An 18,347-nucleotide genomic window follows, 5' to 3' on the forward strand; every position below is an offset into this window, starting at 1 on the left:
AATACTGAAGAAAAAAAAATTAGCCGGGCGTAGTCATGCCTGTAGTCCCAGCTACTCAGGGGGCTGAGGTGGGAGGACTGCTTGAGCCTAGGATGTGGAAGCTGCAGTGAGCCATGATCACACCACTGTACCCCAAACTAAGTGACAGAGAAAGACCCTGAAAAAGTTCCTTTCAAAAGAAAGGGGGTGAACTTGTTAAAAGTCTTCATTAGCTACTGACTTGATCCACAATTTATTTTTCTAGTAACAATAAAATTCCGACTTGCCTCGGTAGCAAAATAAGAAACTACACAAAAAGATAGTAAGGCCAAAAAAGATTGTATAGTATTCAGAATGGACAGAAGAAACTATCTTTGCCCATCCTACATCTATATGGCCCAAAACTAAGAATCACATGGATTGGCGATATTAAATAAGCGAAAGCAGGATGAATAAAAAAATTCTGTGAAATACAGGTCTCACAAATCTCCAATGCAGATCCTGTGGTTAAGAGACAAGAGCCAACTATTTCAGGGTGAAAAAGATCAGTTAGAAACCTATTAATATATAAAAGTTAAAGGAATTACAGTATGAAAAATGTAAAGAATGACCGGCAGTCCCACTGCCTTCACAAATGACTATGCCAAAAAGGGAAAAGAGTTTAACTTGAAAATAAATTATACTAAATGTTCAAGGACTAACATTTAATAAGGGAGAAGAGTGATATGGTAGGGAAAGCTTTGTGCCAACTTTCAACTGCAGCTGTAGTGAAATACACTAAAAGCCTTGTCTTAAGACAAAAGCAGTAAAATAAAAACAATGGTTTTAAACATATCCCCAGTGTTAACTGCTCATGACCATAAATTTGCCTTTTTCTAATGAACAACTAATGGGATAAAAGGCCATATAAGGGAAAAAGTAGTCGAAAATACAATCGAACAAACTTCTCACACAAGACTAAACCATAAAACTTGTTTACAAATTTTCATACATGTCAGAATTAAAGGTAAAAACACTCAAAGCTTAAGAAATCTAACATCACAAAGCACGAGATTAAATCATTCTTTTTAAACAAGGACTGAAGTTCAGAAGCATTTAATTTAAATCAGTGTATTAACACAAGGAATCCTTCCATACTACCTATTTCAGAGAGGGTTCTCCACACTCCTTTCCCAGACTTATGCACAAATATTACAACTTGCAACCCATTATTTTCTCTCATGTACAAGTTTTGTTTTGTTTTGTTTTGTTGCTCTTGTTTTTAACTTTATTGGAGTGAGATTATTCTAACTAGTACCCATTTATTTATTTTAAATATCGGTTGTACCAAACAATGACACTTTTTGGAAATCAAACTTTATTCCACTATCATTAGCCAGCAGATTTTGCTAAACAATGCTTTGTCAGAAAAGGCATCATGGCCGGGCGCAGTGGCTCACGCCTGTAATCCCAGCACTTTGGGAGGCAGAGGCGGGTTGATCACAGGGTCTGAAGTTCGAGACCGGCCTGGCCAATATGGTGAAACCCCATCTCTACTAAAAATACAAAAATTAGCTGGGCGTGGTGGTGTGCGCCTGTAGTCCCAGCTGCTTGGGAGGCTGAGGCAGGAGAATAGCTTGAATCTGGGAGGCGGAGGTTGCAGTGAGGCGAGATCGCGCCACTGCACTCCAGCCAGGGTGACAGAGCGAGACTCCGTCTCAAAAAAAAAAAAGGCATCACATACATTCAATTTTGTACAACTAATTTTTCCAGTATGCATAAAAATTTATGTTTGACAACAGAGAATATGCTTCAACATAAACACAGCAATACCTTTTCCACTTTGTTACTAATAAGTTGCATGTTTTCTTAGTAATTTTAAATACCTCCATCTGAAAAGTATAGGGTAGGCTGACCACAAAAGATGAAGCCTAACAGTTGGTAGGGGTACCGCACTTACATAATATTCTAAAAACGTGCTTTTCCTAGGTACTCAGTGACTATATACAGTAGTGAATATTAAACATTCCTGTATCAATCCCATCTCCTACAAAGTTGACCTAATTTCAAGCATAAAACTGAGGTTTCCACCTTTAGAAGGGTAGAAAACAAGAGTTAAGTAATTGGGTAGTCCTAAAAATACACATCACAACTACATGACTAAGATACTCATTTAAAACTTGTGCCAAGATAACCCCTCCCTTCCAAACTAAAATTGACTCACTGGCCTATTTTACTTAATTTTGAAAATAAAAAAATAAAACTAAATGGATTCCTAAGCACTCATTTCCTCTCTCTGCCCCCATCATTTAAAATATTCAGACTTTCAATCTGTGATTCCTCCCTGCAAAAACACTCAAGTAAAAACAAAACAAAACAAACACTCATTATCTCCAAGTTAACTACCTTGGAGTTTAAAAAAAAATCATTAGATTCTGGAATGATAACCACTGTTCTAAAACCATATAAAACAACAGAAACAATGTCTGTGGTCGCTAAGGAACCATACATCCCACCCAGAGAAACGATCTCGCCTCAGATGATACTTGTCATCTGTGAGACCACCCCTTCAGCTAGAGTTAACCACTTGAGCAGGTTTCAATTTTGTCTCTGAAAGTGGGAAGCTATCAATCTCCCTACATGACTCGTTCCACCCTTTGTGGATACTTCTACCTGTAGAAAAAAAAGGTTGGCAAACTTGGTGGCATGGTGAGGACAAAGGGCATTTTGAAAGAACCAGTGACTGAGGTAAGCAGAGAATGTGAACGGAAAGAGGTTAAAGTTCCCCCAAATGGATAATGACAAGACGACGCTGGCACCCTTTTTTTTTTTTTTTACCACCCCTAGGGTCCCATTCTTCACCACCACCCATTGGAATGCAAAGTTGGCACTACCACTACCCAAGAAGCCCAACAAATCCTCAAAATGTCAGGGCACTCGGCAGCTTCTGAAATGACAAGCTGGTGCCCCTCCCCCACCCCACCCCCACCCCCCAAAAAAGAAAAGTCCAATCCAGTCGGTGCAGGTCACCCTGCCCTCTGGGGCAGTTCCAGCCTGCGCAGGGAGGGGTTCCGACCGGAGAACGAAAAAGCACAGATAGACCACCGCTCTTTCCACCCACCCTCAGCGGGGGAAACAAAGACGGCCTCCTCCGCCCGTAGACACTACCCTAACCAGAGAGGCTCTCCGATTTCCCGGTGCAGCCTGCCCTCCCGCCCCCGCCCGAGCCCCCGCCCCCATGACAAAGAAAAGGCCCTTGGCGAGCAAGGCCTTCCTGCCTCCAGGGATGGGGGAGGGGGCTGCACGGGTGAGAAGCCCCCTCCACTCGCCCGTGCTCATACTCCTGGTCCCAGGAACTGCAGAAAGCGGCGGGGGGCCGGAGGCCTCGGCCGCGGAAGCAGGGTCCGGGAGGAGGGTGAGGGTACCTTGAAGTAGCCGCCTTCGTAGAGGGTGTTGGGGGGTCCGAAGATGGCCACCTCCCAGTTGTAGAGGTCGGACTCGTCCACCAGGGTGATCCGGAAGCCCTCCACCGGTTCCTCCTGCAGGGATTTCAGCTCGAGCATCAGGGCCTTCTGCGAGCTGGTCATCTGCTGCTGGGCCATCGCGGCGGCGGCGGCGGCGGCGGCGGCGCCGGGCCCGGGCCCCAGTCCTCACGCACCGGCCGGGCCGGACCAGGCCCCTCCCCTCCGCTCGTCCTCCGGCCGGGCCGCACTGGGCCCCGGTCTTCACACACCCGGCGGGCCGGACCAGGCCCCACACGGCCCGTGGGCCCGCCCGGGGTCCTCCTCACACACGACGCAGGCCGGGCCGGGCCCTTCTCCTCACACTCGGGACGGGCGAGAGGAGAGGTCGAGGGAGTTAGGAGAATTCGCTCCGGGTCCCGGTCCCGGGCCTCCCCCCCCCGGAGGGGGCCTCAACTTGGGGGGGGGGAGAGGAGGTGGAAGCGGAGGAAGGCGGCGGAGGGCCGGCGATGGTGAAGGGAGGGGGCCGGGCCGGCCCGGGAACGCCGCGCTCGCTCGCCCTCTCGTTCTCTTCGGGGGCCGCAGGGGCCGGAAGGCGCGCGGGGCTGGAGAGGGTGGGGGGAGAGCGGCGTGCGGGGGTCTCGCGGCGGTGGCGGCGGGGGCTGCGCGGGGGGAGGGGCGACGGCGGAGGAGGAGGAAAGCGAGAGCGCCTCGCGCCGCGGGAGCGACGGAGCCGAGAAGCAGGGAGGGAGGGAGGGAGGGAGAGAGGGAGGAGGGGCGCACGCCGGGTGCTGGGCGGCTCTCAGCGGCTGGCGGCGCGACGCGCGTGCGCGTGCCCCTCCCTCCCCTCCCCCCACCGTGCCTGGCTCTCCTCCACTACCACCTCCTCCTCCTCCCGCTTCCACGCCTCCTCTCGGTCTCCCGCGCGGTCGCGGCGCTTTGTGACGCCGGCGCGTGTCCCCCGCCCATAAAGATCCCAGAAGCAGCGGGGACCAAGGGCGGGCGCAGGGATTGCCGTGGCCCCAGAGTGACGGTTGTGCGGCTGGACGCCGCAGTTCCAAAGGCGTGCCCGGGAAGGGAACCCAGGTCTCCCGGCTCTCGGGGCCCTCCCCACTGTGGATCCAGGGGCCTCCGCAGCCATCCTGGGACGGGCCTGGTCGCTGCAGGCCCCTCCCCGTGACACCCAGTCTGCGGTCCCTCCACTTAGTAGCTACTTGATTAGGATGTGCTGACAATGTGGGTCTTTTCGGTGGGAACAGACCTTCCCGCAGGCCAGCCCACAGGCAAGTGTGCCCTTTGGCACGTTACTCACCCTGGGTGCGGCAGTTCCACGTGAGAAACGGGGTGAGACAAAAAGGTCAGCTTCTGCTTCCCTTCTTAACTACAAAGAGGAAGTTGTGAGGAAAAAGACAATAACAAACTGGGTCTCTAGCCCTTCTCATTGTGATTTGGGGCAAGTGCTCAGGCTGCCCTTCGCCTTCGCCATTTGTAAAATAAACTACTGTGGTTGAACTTTGACCCCTTATAGGTGCTTGTGGCTTGAATGTCCACCCTGGAACTGAGGGACTTTCGAGGTAATCATAACCGAAGTGAGATGTGGGGACAGTCTTTGGTCCCCGTGGTTCAGAATACAGTACTCCTTTCTCTTAGGAAGGCATGTCCTAGGATAACTGCCTAAAAAACATTTCCTAGAAAAGCCAGAATACTGTGAGAGTTCTACACACACAGTTTCGGAACTAGACAGATCTTGGTTCCAACCCTAGTTCCATTACTTCTCCCTGTATCATCAGTTTTTTGTTTTTTGGTTTTGTTTTGTTTGAGACAGGGTCTTGCTCTGTCACCCAGGCCGTAGCACAGTGGCGCGATCATGGCCCACTGCAACCTCCGCCTCCCAGGTTCAAGCGATTCTCCCACCTCAGCCTCCCAAGTAGCTAGGACTACAGGTGCATGCCTCCACACCCGGCTGTTTAATCAGCTTCTGTAAAAGGGGATTAATTATACCCAACACAAGCAATTGTAATGATTAAATGTATGTACAGCATTTAGCGTAGTGACTGGCACATGGTTAATGATTCATAGAAACTTGAAAGAAAAAAACTTTTAAGGCATAGCTGTATTCTGGATACCACCACTACCCACCCCTTTTATTGAGACAGGGTCTCACTCTGTTGCCCAGGCTGGAGTACAGTAGAGTGATTATAGCTCACTCTAGCAGTAACCTCCTGGGCTTAAGCCATTCTCTTACCTCAGTCTCCCAGGTAGCAGGACCACAGGTGTGCACAGCCATGCCCAGCTAATTTTTGCATTTTTAGTAGAGACGGGATTTCACCATGTTGGCCAGGCTGGTCTCCAACCCTTGACCTCAGGTGATCCGTCCACCTCAGCCTCCCAAAGTGCTGGGATTACTGGCATGAGCCACTGTGCCCAGCCAAGGACAGTTTTAGATTTATAGAAAAATTGAAAAGATAGTCAAGTTCCCCTACACCTGGTGCCCAGTTCCCCCTTTTATTAACATATTACATTAGTAGAGTACATGTATTACAATTAATGAGCTAATATTGATACATCACTGTTGACTGAAGCTCATACTTCCCTAATTTTTACCTACTGACCTTTTGCTGTTCCAGTATCTCATCCAGGATACCAGACTACATTCAGTTTTCCTGTTTCTGTAGATTCCTCTTGACTGTGGCAGTTTCTTAGACTTTGTTCTGATGACCTTAACAGTTTTGAAGAATACTGGTCAAGTATTTTGTAGACTGTCCCTCAATTGGGATTGTGATGCTTTTCTCATGATTAGACTGGGATTATGAGTTTTTGAGGGTAAGATCACAGAGATGAAATGCCATTTCATCACATCATATTAAGGGCACAAATAGCAACATGACTTAGCAATGTTGATGTTGACCTTGATTGTCTGGCTGAGGAAGTGTGTCAAGTCTTTCTACTGTAAAGTTACTCTGCCCCTTCCTCCCCTTTTCTATACTGTACTCTTTGGAATGGAGTCACTCTACACAATCCACACTTAAGCAGCCCCCCCTCCTTTTTTTTGGCCTTTTTTTTCCCGTAAAAGACGAGGTCTCAGTGTTTTAAAACATCCTTTTCTAGCCGCCAACGCTACTGTCCAGGTCTTGAGACCGAACTCTACTGGAATTAGAGCTCTCCTCAGAGAAGAGGGAGTATCCTAGTGAATGCAGCCCCTCTTATCAAAATGATGGTTTATGTCCCATTCTGTCTTTCCCTCCAGTACCAGTCAATTTAGGGACAAAAGGATTGCTGACCCAGAAATGTGAAAGATGATGTTGACACCTTTAATAGCAAGGCGGTGAGCAGATAAATAGGTAGAAAGGTCATCTTCAAAGCATTTCACCCACAAAAACTCATCACAGCCCCACCCTGACCTGGAGGGTGATGAAGCCCTAGTCTAACCCACTGGAACGTATACCTGGCACCCAGACCAGAAGCGGCCCCCTGGGCTCATGTCAACTCACAAACTCACTAAGCATCCACTGCGGGCATGCCTCTATGCTGGGAGGTTGGAAGCTCAATGTGTTAATGAGTTTTATAATCAAGGCTGTTTATTCTCAGGTCACAGGAACTGGAATTCCACAGAACTAGCTCATGTGTTTTTATTCTAGCCAGTAAGACATTGTTTATTAGTAGACTGCCACTGTGTCTTATTCATGCCTGAATCCTCAGCAACAGGCACACCATCTGACACAAAGTAGACACTAAGTAATTGTTCTCAAGAGACTCATGGCCAAGGACAGGAAGACAATGAGTAATCACAAAATCACAAATTGAACCCTACCCTCTATCCCCATGCCTATCTGTTCTCTCAAGCACATAGTAGGTGCTCAAGACTATAAATTCCAAAACTCTACACCAGCTACTCCAATGTTTGGCACATATTAAGTGCTCAAAACATATTTGTTAAAAAGAATGAATGCTAGAAACAGCTTCCTAGAGCTTTCTCATATTGTTTCATAATGGCATGTAGATTGACTTGCCTGATTGGTGCCCTCTGGTGGTAAAGAAAAACAGCACTCAAAATTTAAATTTAAAAAATATTTTTTAAAAAAAAAAAGAAAACAGAGCGCTTAACGCTCAGTGTCAGGCATCACCTGGTACTTTCCAACCAGGGTACTTCTTCTTCTTCTTCTTCTTTTTTTTTTTTTTTAACCGAGACAGAGTCTTGCTCTGTCACCCAGGCTGGAGTGCAGTAGCATGATCTTGGCTCGCTGCAACCTCCGCCTCCTGGGTTCCAGCAATCCTCCCACCTCAGCCCCCGGAGTAGCTGGGACTACAGGCGCAGTGCCACCACACCGGACTAATTTTTGTATTTTTAGTAGAGACAAGGTTTCATTATGTTGCCCAGGCTGGTCTTGAACTCCTGAGCTCAAGCAATCCGCCCACCTCAAACTCTCAAAGTGCTGAGATTACCGGCGTGAGCCACCACGGCAGGCCCACTACTAATTTTAGAGGAAGACTGTGGCTCCTTAAGAGTAGTGTCCAAGTTTTACATATATGTTAACATATTAAATTTTAAAAAGTTGGCCGGGCGCAGCGGCTCACGCCTGTAATCCCAGCACTTTGGGAGGCTGAGGCAGGCGGATCATTTGAGGTCAGGAGTTCAAGATTAGCCTGGCCAACATGGTGAAACTTTTTTCAACATGGTTAAATTTTTTTCCTAAGTATTTTATTTTCTTGTAGCTATTATAAATGGGATTTCCTTCTTGAATTCTTTCTTGGCTAGTTATTATTGGTATATAGAAATGCTACTAATTTTTGTATGTTGATTTTTTTATCCCACAACTTTTTTTTTTTTTTTTTTTTTGAGACAGAGTCTTGCTCTGCAGCCCAGGCTGGAGTGCAGTGGAGCAATCTGGGATCACTGCAACCTCTTCCTGCTGGATTCAAGCGCTTGTCCTGTCTCAGCCCCCTGAGTAGCTGGGACTACAAGCGCATGCCACCATGCCCGGCTAATTTTTGTGTTTTTAGTTGAGATGGGGTTTCACTGTATTGGTCAGGCTGGTCTTGAACTCCTGACCTTAGGTGATCCTCCTGTCTTGGCCTCCCTAAATGCTGGGATTACAGGCGTGAGCCACCATGCCTGGCCATATCCTACAACTGTACTGAACTTATTTATCAGATCGAAGAGCTTTTGCTGGAGTTGTTAGGTTTTTGTAAATACAAGATCATGTCATCTGCATAGAGGGACAATTTTACTTTCTCTTTTCCAATTTGGATATCTTTTGCTTGTTTCTATTGCCTGATTGCTCTGGCTAAGACTTCCAGTACTGTGTTGAATATGAGTGGCGAAAATAGACATCCTTGTCTTGTTCCAGTTCCTAGAGGAAAAGCTGAAAGCTATGATAGTATGATGTTAACTGTGGGTTTGTCATATGTAGGCTTTATTATGTTGAGGTATTATACACTCCTTCAATGCCTAGTTTGAGAGTTTTTATCATGAAGAGATTTTGAATTGTATCAAATGCTTTTTCTACATCTCTTGAAATGACCTTATGGTTTTTGTCCTTCTTTCTGTTGATGTGATGTGTCGTCTTTGTTGATTTGTGTATGTTGAACTACCTCTGCATTTTTGGGACAAATCCCACTTGATCCTGGCATGTTATCTTTTTGATGTGCGGTTGGATTCTGTTGGTTAGTATTTGTTGAAAATTTTTACATCTGTGTTTATCAGGGATATTAGAGTGTAGCTATCTTTTTTTGTTGTTGTTGCAGTCTTACCTGGTTTTGGTATCAGGGTACTGCTAGCCTAGTAGAATGAGGAAGAATTCCCTCCTTTTCAATTTTTTGGAATAGTTTGAGGAGAATTGGTGTTAGTTTGTCTTTGTTAGTTTGGTAGAATTTGGTATTGAAGTCATTAGCATTGAAGCCATTGGGTCCTGGGCTTTTCACTGTGGAGATACTTTTTATTATGGATTCAATTTCATTACTTATGATTGGTCTGTTCTGGTTTTCTGTTTATTCCTGATTCAATCATGGTCAGTTGTATGTGTAAAGGAATTTATCCATTTCCTCTAAGTTTTCTAGTTTATTAATATAGTTGTTCATAATAGTGTCTGATGATTTTTTGTATTTCTGTGGTGGCAGCTGTAATGTCTACTTTTATTTATTTATTTATTGAGATGGAGTCTCGCTCTGTTGCCCAGGCTGGAGTGCAGTGGCATGATCTCAGCTCACTGCAAGCTCCACCTCCCAGGTTCCAGTGATTCTCCTGCCTCAGCCCTCTGAGTAGCTGGGATTACAGGCATGCGCCACCACATCCAGCTAATTTTTTTGTATTTTTTTTCGTAGAGATGGGGTTTCACCCTGTTGGTCAAGCTGGTCTCGAACTCCTGAACTCCTGACCTCGTGATCCACCCACCTTGGCCTCCCAAAGTGTTATTTATTTTTTGACACCGGGTCTTGCTCTGTTGCCCAGGCTGGAGGGCAGTGGTGTGATCATGACTCACTGTAGCCTCAACCTCCGGGGCCGAAGTGATCTTCCCACATCGGACTCCTGAGTAGCCAGGAGTACAAGTGTGTCCGGAATTGGTGGGTTCTTGGTCTCGCTGACTTTAAGAAGGAAGCCGCGGACCCTCACGGTGAGTGTTACAGTTCTTAAAGATGGTGTGTCCGGAGTTTGTTCCTTCAGATATTCAGATGTGTCCAGAGTTTCTTCCTTCTGGTGGGTTCGTGGTCTCGCTGACTTCAGGAGTGAAGCTGCGGACCTTCGCGGTGAGTGTTACAGCTGGCCAGTTTCCTTAGAATATTTTTTAACTTAGAGTTGGATGGCCTCCAGCTCCATCTGTGTTGCTGCAAAGGACATGATAGTTTTTTTATGGGTGCATAGTATTCCATGGTATATGTATGCCACATTTTTTTATTCAGTTCACCATTGATGGGCACTTAGGTTAATTCTGTGTCTTTGCAATTGTGAATAGTACTGTGATGAATATATGTGTGCATGTGTCTTTATGGTAGAATGATTTATATTCCTTTGGGTATATACTCAGTAATAGTATTACTGAGTCTCAGGGTAATTCTCAAGTTCTTTGAGAAATCACCAAACTGCTTTTTATAATGGCGGAACTAATTTACTTACCTATCAGTAGTGTATAAGCATTACCTTTCCCCTGCAACTTAGCCAGCATCTATTTTTTGGATTTTTAATAATAGTCATTCTGACTGGTATGAAATGGTATCTCATTGTCGCTTTCATTTGCATTTCTCTAGTAATTAGTGATGTTGAGCATTTTTTCATGTTTGTTAGCTGTGTGTATATCTTCTTTTGAGAAGTGTCTGTTCATATCCTTTGCCCTTTGTCTTTTTAAATGAGGTTGTTTTTTGCTTGTACATTTGTTTAAGTTCCTTATAGATTCTGGATATTAGACCTTTGTCAGATGCATAATTTTCAAGCATTTTTTCCCATTCTGTAGGCTGTCTGTTTAGTCTGTTGATAATTTCTTTTGCTATGCAGAAGCTCTTTAGTTTAATTAGGTTCCACTAATCTGTTTTTGATTTTGTTGCAATCGCTTTTGGCACCTTCATCATGAAATCTTTCCAAGGTCCTGTGTCAGAAAGGTATTTCCTAGGATTTTATAGTTTTTTTTTTTCTTTTGAGACAGAGTCCTCCTCTGCTGCCCAGGCTGGAGTGCAGTGGCATGATCAGGGCTCACTGCAACATCCACCTCCTGGGTTCAAGCGATTCTCTTGCCTCAGCCTCCCCAGTAGCTGGGATTACAGATGTGCACTACCATGCCCAGCTAATTTTTATATTTTTAGTAGAGACGGGGTTTCACGATGTTGGCCAGGCTGGTCTTGAACTCCTGACCTCATGATCCACCTGCCTGGGCCTCCCAAAGTGCTGGGATTACACGCATGAGCCACCACGCCCGCCCTTTTCCAGATAGTTTATAATTTTAGGTTTTACACTTAAGTCTTTTATCCATCATGGGTTGCTTTTTGTTTGTGGTGAAAGCAAGGGGTCCAGTTTCAATCTTTTGCATATGGCTAGTCAGTTATCCCAACACCATTTGTTGAGTAGGGAGTCCTTTCTCCATTGCTTGTTTTTGTTGGCTTTGTTGAAGATCAGATGGTTGTAGCTGTGCAGCTTTACCTCTGGGTTCTCTGACCTGTTCCATTGGCCTGTGTGTCTGTTTTCATACCAGGGCCATGCTGCTTCGGTCACTGTAGCCTTGTAGATGGTTTAAGTAGGATAGTGTGATGCCATCAGCTTCATTCCTTTTGTGTAGGATTACTTTGGCTATCTTCCACATAGCTAGTCCATCACAAGTTGTGCTAATTTTTTCTGCTGTTTCTCAAACCTGTCTCTCCTCTCAATTCTTACTGTCACCCTGGTTTTCAGACCATCAACATCTCTCACCTAAGCTGTGCAGTAGCCTCCTAACTGATCCCTGACATCTCAGTGTTGCCCCTCTGCCCTCACCACTGAAACACAGACTACCTAAAACATAATTATCGTGAGACTTCCCTTCTTAAAATCCTTTTTTGACTCTCTATTTCCTATTAAATAATGTCTGTACTTGTTCATGTAATGGACAGGCATCTCCTGTTCCTCTCAGCTCTACATTTGTTACTGTAGTAATAGGTAAATGTTTATAATTTCCCCTGAAGTCCCTCTGCTATTCAGTGCTTCCATGTATTTGTTCATTATGATCTTTTTCTCTGAAACTCCCTCACCACTTTTCCTCCTGGCTAATTATTTACTGTCCTTCAAGCTTAAGCTCAAGCATCATCTTTTTCAGAAAACCTACTTTGAAGTTCCAGAGTGGACCAATGGCCCCTTTTAATGCTCCCCATAGTCATCGTGTTGATCTCTATCTTTTCACTTTAAACATGCTTTTAAACCTACTTCCTGAGTATAAAGTTTGTTATAATTTTAATATTTGTATTTTTCTATGTCTTGTTCTTCTCTTTATGGTTTCTGTTGACTCCTGCTTATGGTAGTTTGACCCTTCAACTCTTTGTTAAATTTTATAAATCGCTCATATTTGTCTAAACTTTAACTTTGGGTTTCCTGAGAGACCAAAACTGAGATGATTTGCTTGGTTTCTGCTTGGCTCTGGAAGCAGGACCAATCAGGAACCATTCTAGTTAGATTTATTGGTCTGAATTTTCTTGGACTATGAGTATGGTGTAAATTCAAATTCCAGCATAAAAGTGAAGCTGGTTAGAAATATTAGCGAAGACTATTAAAATTATTAATGTTTTACAATCCACCGCCTGCAGAGACTGATTTGCTTATTGGTTCACTTGTCATATCCTTCCAGCTTTGTCTTTTCCACTAAATATATAGCCCATTTTGGTGCCTGGATTTATGTGGAGGTCTCAGATTCAGTTTCCTGCTTTGTCAGGTTCAAATCCTGTTAGTCAGTTAACCAGAAAAATTCTAGATTCCCAGGAATGTGTCAGAGCATTTCAGTGTCCCCTATTGACATCTCATTCCCAGCTTTTTAAAAAAGAAAGTATTTTTATTTTCCTATTGATTGCCCCAATTCCTATGTACTACCTCAGGCAGCCGCAATATTAACTAACAAAGCTCTAGGTTTTTGGTTTTGGCACACTTCCAGGGCCTCTCTGGCTTCTGTGTTGACTGATGACTTTAGTTTCACCTCTAGATTGTTTGCATGCATGCGTGCATGTGTGTGTGTAATCATTTTGTACTTCCTCTACATTTTTGTGAGTTCAGAAATGTATTTAGAAGTATATTTGGGGTCAGGCACAGTGGCTCACACCTGTAATCCCAGCACTTTGGGAGGCTGATGCGGGAGGATCACCTGAGTTCAGGAGTTTGAGACTTTTCTGGCCAACATGGCAAAACCCCATCTCTACTAAAAATACAAAAGTTAGCTGGGCATGGTGGCATGGACCTATAATCCCAGCTACTAGGGAGACTGAAGCAGGAGAGTCGCTTGGACTTGGGAGGCGGAGGTTGCAGTGAGCCGAGACCACGCCATTGCACTCCAGCCTGGGCAACAGAGCGAGACTCTATCTCAAAAAAATAAATAAATAAATAAAAAGTGTGTTTGGAAGTGATGTCAGTAAAAATGGCAAGCTAGGAACCTTCTAAAATTCCTATCTTCATAAAAGCAACTCAGAAAAATAGAAGCAACTTTTTCAGAACTCTGGAAAATATCTAAAGGTTTGCTGTAATCTTGGAGCATTTATTCAAGAACATAGGCTGAATTTTGGTTAGAATAGTGAGCTTTGTAATGTTCTTATTTGCTCTATGCTCATCACATCCTCCCAGCTACATGGTAGCCTTGAAAACCAACATCCTACAATCTTGGTGAAAAACAAGCTCCTGGGAGCCATAGAAAGAAACAAAAGGGGGTTGGGACTCATTCCTTTTTTTTCCTTTCTCTCCCACTGTCAGACAGCATGGCCTGTACCGTGCATTCCTTCCTCTGGAGAAATGATGGTAGGTTTCCACATCTGTGTAGTATCTCCTGCTCTGGAGATCACCCTGAGCACTTGCATCTCCTACCAGGTAAGCCAAGCCCAGTCCAGGCCTGGCTGTGAGCCTGGGCCTGGAACTCAATTTTTCTAAGTCATTATTTACACAACAGAAATAATGAAAGTGTCTACCATGAAGGGATGCTGTGAGGACTAAATGAGCTGTATACATAAAAGGCCTGGCCCAGAATGAGCACTCAGAGATGGTGGATGTAGTTTTTTGTGGGAATAAAATGTTAAGACAGGTTCCCCAAGCTTCATCTGCGTAAAGTTTTAACATGATCTCTGGATGCTTGTCAGATAATTGTCTAGATTAATCACTTGAAAAGCATTACACACACACACACACACACACACACACACACACACACTGTTTTGTGATCTGCTTTTTTCGACAAAACAAAATACTGGAACAAAATTTCATGTTTCAATTCTTCATCTAGATCATAATTGTAAATAGCTAATTGTGTGGTGATATGCAGAGTGATATTTAATCAGTCCCCTATTCTGAAACATTGAGGTGGTTTTCCACTTGTCATTGTTTGAAAAAATTCATGCCAAATGTATTTACAATATTATTCCCCTTACAATATTATTCCCTTGCCAGATTTTCTAGAATACATTTCTAGAAATGGAATTACTGATTTGAAGAATATGCATGTTTTTAAGGTTTTGATTTCTGTTACCACTAGAACCTTGCTAAAATAATTTTACTGAGAAAGTGAGGTGGTACATTTTTGTATGAGGGCCATGTTTTTTATTTTTTAAAAATTGCAGCAAAATACACCGAAGAATGCAGTTTAGTGGTATTAGACATTTATGTTGCTCTGTTACCATTACTACCGCCCATCCTCACACTCTTTTCGTCTTGCAAAGCTGAGACTTTGTATCTATTAAAAATAACTCCCAAATGAGTTCAAAACTTATGTCCACACAAAGACTTAAACATAAATGCTTATAGCAGCTTTATTCATTAAGTGCTAAAACTTAGAAGCAACTAAGATGTCCTTCAGTAGATGAATGAGTAAATAAACTGTGGTACATACAGACAATGGGATATTCAGCACTAAAAAGAAATGAGGCTGAGGCAGGAGGATGGCTTGAGGCCAGGAGTTAGAGACTAGTCTGGCAACATAGCCAGACCTCATCTCTACAAAAAAAAAATAATTAAATAAAAAAAAGTTGGGTGTAGTGGTGCACACTGTAGTCCCAGCTACTTAGGCAGCTGAGGTGGGAGAATTGCTTGAGGCCAGGAGTTTGAGGTTGCAGTGAGCTATGATGGTGGCACTGCACTCCAGCCTGGGTGACAGAGTGAGACCCTCTCTCCATGAAGAGACATGGAGAAACTTTTTTTTTTTGCTATTTTTTGTGGAGACAGAGTTTTGCCATGTTGCCCAGGCTGGCCTCAACCTCCTGGGCTCAAGCCATATGCCCACCTCAGCCTCCCAAAGTGCTGGGATTACAGCATTGAGTCACTGTGCCTGGCTGCGAAACAGGAACTATTATATATTTGTCCAGACTTATAGAATATGCAACATCAACTGTGAACACTAATATCAACTATGGACTCTGGGTCATAATGATGTGTCAGTGTAGGTGCATTGATGGGAACCAATGTAACACTTTAATATAGGATGTTGACAGTCAGGGAGGCTGCGCATTTGGGGAAAGGGTGAAGGGTACATAGGACCTCTCAGTACTTTGGGCTCATTTTTGCTTTGAACATATAACTGCTTTAGTAAATAAAGTCTGTTAAAAAGTATTTTTAAAAAAGATAATGAATAGATACAAACACCAAGATGACAAAGAAATTCAAATGATTTGATAGATGTCTTAAAGCAGTCATGATAAAAATGCCTCCAATGGCCAGGTGCGGTGGCTCAGGCCTGTAAACCCAGCACTTTGGGAGGCCGAGTGGGGTGGATTATCTGAGGTCAGGAGTTCGAAACTGGCCTGGCCAACATGGCGAAACCCTGTCTCTACTAAAAGTACAAAAATTAGCCAGGCGTAATGGCATGCGCCTGTAGTCCCAGCTACTTGGGAGGCTGAGGCAGGAGAATCACTTGAACCCGGGAGGTGGAGGTTGCAGTGAGCTGAGATCACGCCACTGCACTCCAGCCTGAGCGACAGAGTGAGACTCCATCTCAAAAAAAACAAACAAAAAAAGCCTACAACAAGCAATACAAACATGCTTGCAAAGAAAGAGAAGATACAAAGAAGAGATTGAGAACCAAAAAATAATAATATAAATAACAATATAAACCTCAGCATATGGGCTCAACAGCAGAATGGAAGGGATAGAGAAAATAAATGAGTGAACTTCAAGATAGAACAATACAAATTACCCCAGCTGAAGAACAGAGAGAAAGTGGACTGGAAAAAAAAAGTGAACAGAGTGTCAGGAACCTGTAGGACCAACAAAGGATCTAACATTCAAAACACTGTTGTCCCAGAAGGAGAAGAGAAGGAGAACATGGCAAAATAAGTACTTGAAGAAATAATGACCAAAAATTTTCCAAATTTGATTTGGCAAGAGACATAAACCTACAAACTCAGTGAGCTAAGTGAATTCCAACAGGATAAATCTCCCACATCCATGTCAAGACACATCCATAATTCAACTCCTGGGGTCACCAGGCTGAGGTGGCAAACATACTAACTGTGATTTGTGCAGAGCAAAATTATTTCCATTTATAGAGGAAGAGACTGAGATTCAGAAGGATTCTGTCTTGCCCAAGAATACAGATCTTGGCAGAGCTCACCATAAGGCCAACGGAAGCCATGGAGAGCACTGTGAAGTGTGGGAATTGCTGCAGGTGACATCTAAAAGGAGATTTATTGAGGATCAAGGCAGAGGTCCCCAGAGGACAAACTGTGCATCTGATTCCTTCCTCCTGCTTTTCTTCCTGGCAGAAATAGATGATTGAATTCATCTTTCTTCTGGCACCTTGTCTCAGAGACTTCCCTTGCCACAGTTCCAGACCCATCCAGGCCATGACTGCCATGTAGATGACACACCTCTGTGCTCACGAATAACTGGCCAAGCCTGAGGTAGCCAGGTTTTGGAGCATTGATAACATGGGTTTTTCCTGTGTTGCCCCTAAACATGTTGTTTCATTTTGTCCCCTTGTCATGGGGTCTTCACACAACTCCTGCCTTAGAGGATAAGGAAAGACTCTTGCTGTAGCAACTGTAGACACCGGTGTGCACTAAAGAGGGAGGTGAACCTTGGCAGAAGATGGAAAATTTTTTTGGAGAAGGGGATTTTTGGATCAGTGCTTGTGGCTCTGACTCTCTTTCTGAAAGGGAATACCCAAGAACATGAGGATTTTCTGTATCTAGAGCTTGAAGACTAGCCTTCTCCAGTATTTTGCGCTCTTCCTTAAACGATCACAATATAGTCTGAGATCAGCTTTCTTCAAACAGGAATGACCTTACAGGCAGAGAAGATAGCTATAGGTGGAGACTGTTACCTCATACTGTAGACTCAGATGTGTAGGATAGGTTCAGATCCAGCTGCCCAAGCTCAATTTGGAGGACATGCCATTCTTGGTACTGTTCATTCTGAACTATAAATTTCTTTGTCTGCTTCTCTAAGACATCTTTCTGTCTTGTGTTTAGTGCTTAGCACACCAAACCACTGTCCTTCAATTATGATAACAGTGAATCATTTCTGTGTGCTTACTATGTACCACATAACTTAGTATACAGCCTGTAACTCATATAAGTTAAGAATTTTTTCTTCATTTTATCATCACAACCACCTTGGGATTGCCCATTTTCCAGATGATCAAATGAGGTTTCTGGAGGTGAAGTGACTCTTCCATCTCCCAGAGCAGCAGCTCCCAGCCAGAGTCGGCTCTGCCTGCACCCAAGACCTTGGCAAAGCAACCAGAGCCAGAAAGAACCACGAGAGAAGCTTTCAATGACTTTCAGCCGCTTTGTCCCCCTTTGTTTCTCTTCTCCTCTCCTGCATTTTTCTCCATCTCCAGGTACAGTTCAGGATGTGGATGCCTGTCCCCACACAAAAACACTTGGGATTCATTCCTCATACCACAATTCATCCCGATTTTCCCCCCTTTAAAGTCAGATCTCACCTACCTGTTTGGTCAGAGATGTGTGTTTTAAAATCCCCGAGGAAGGAGGCAGGGACTGTGCCCTGAGATGATTGTTGGTGAAGTGGATTTATGCCTAATTTCAGTTTAAGAGAATGTTGCTGTGTCTCTGCCTAGGACAGGCAGCCCGCTGTGGCCCTGGGTGGTGAGGAAAGGCCACAGAGGCCCAGGGTTTTATCACCTGTGGCTGCCAGTGTCTGCAGAGCCAGAATTGAGCTAATCCATGAAAGAATGAGCGCTGGTGGGCAGTTGTATGGCAGGTTGCTATGGGGCTTCTTGATCTCTCAAATTCCAGGTGACAAGATCAATGCATCCTTGAGGGGCCCCT

The 18,347-nt window shown here is 44.4% G+C and overlaps 1 protein-coding gene across 3 annotated transcripts in view; it reads right to left on the minus strand.

Moving 5' to 3' along the window:
- Positions 1-4,162, minus strand: part of UBE2R2 (ubiquitin conjugating enzyme E2 R2) — a 100,529-nt gene extending 96,367 nt beyond the window's left edge. The window contains exon 1 of one of the 3 annotated variants that reach the window (XM_034967320.4): positions 3,384-4,162. In XM_034967320.4, coding sequence (XP_034823211.1) covers positions 3,384-3,560 — 177 coding nt within the window. In that variant the 5' untranslated portion in view covers positions 3,561-4,162. The remainder of the gene's footprint in view (positions 1-3,383) is intronic. The other 2 variants (XM_034967321.3, XM_034967322.3) reach the window with 2 other exon arrangements.
- Between the last annotated feature and the right edge of the window lie 14,185 nt (positions 4,163-18,347).

The sequence above is a fragment of the Pan paniscus genome, chromosome 11 (genome assembly GCF_029289425.2).
Source record: "Pan paniscus chromosome 11, NHGRI_mPanPan1-v2.0_pri, whole genome shotgun sequence".
Classification (NCBI taxonomy): domain Eukaryota; kingdom Metazoa; phylum Chordata; class Mammalia; order Primates; family Hominidae; genus Pan; species Pan paniscus.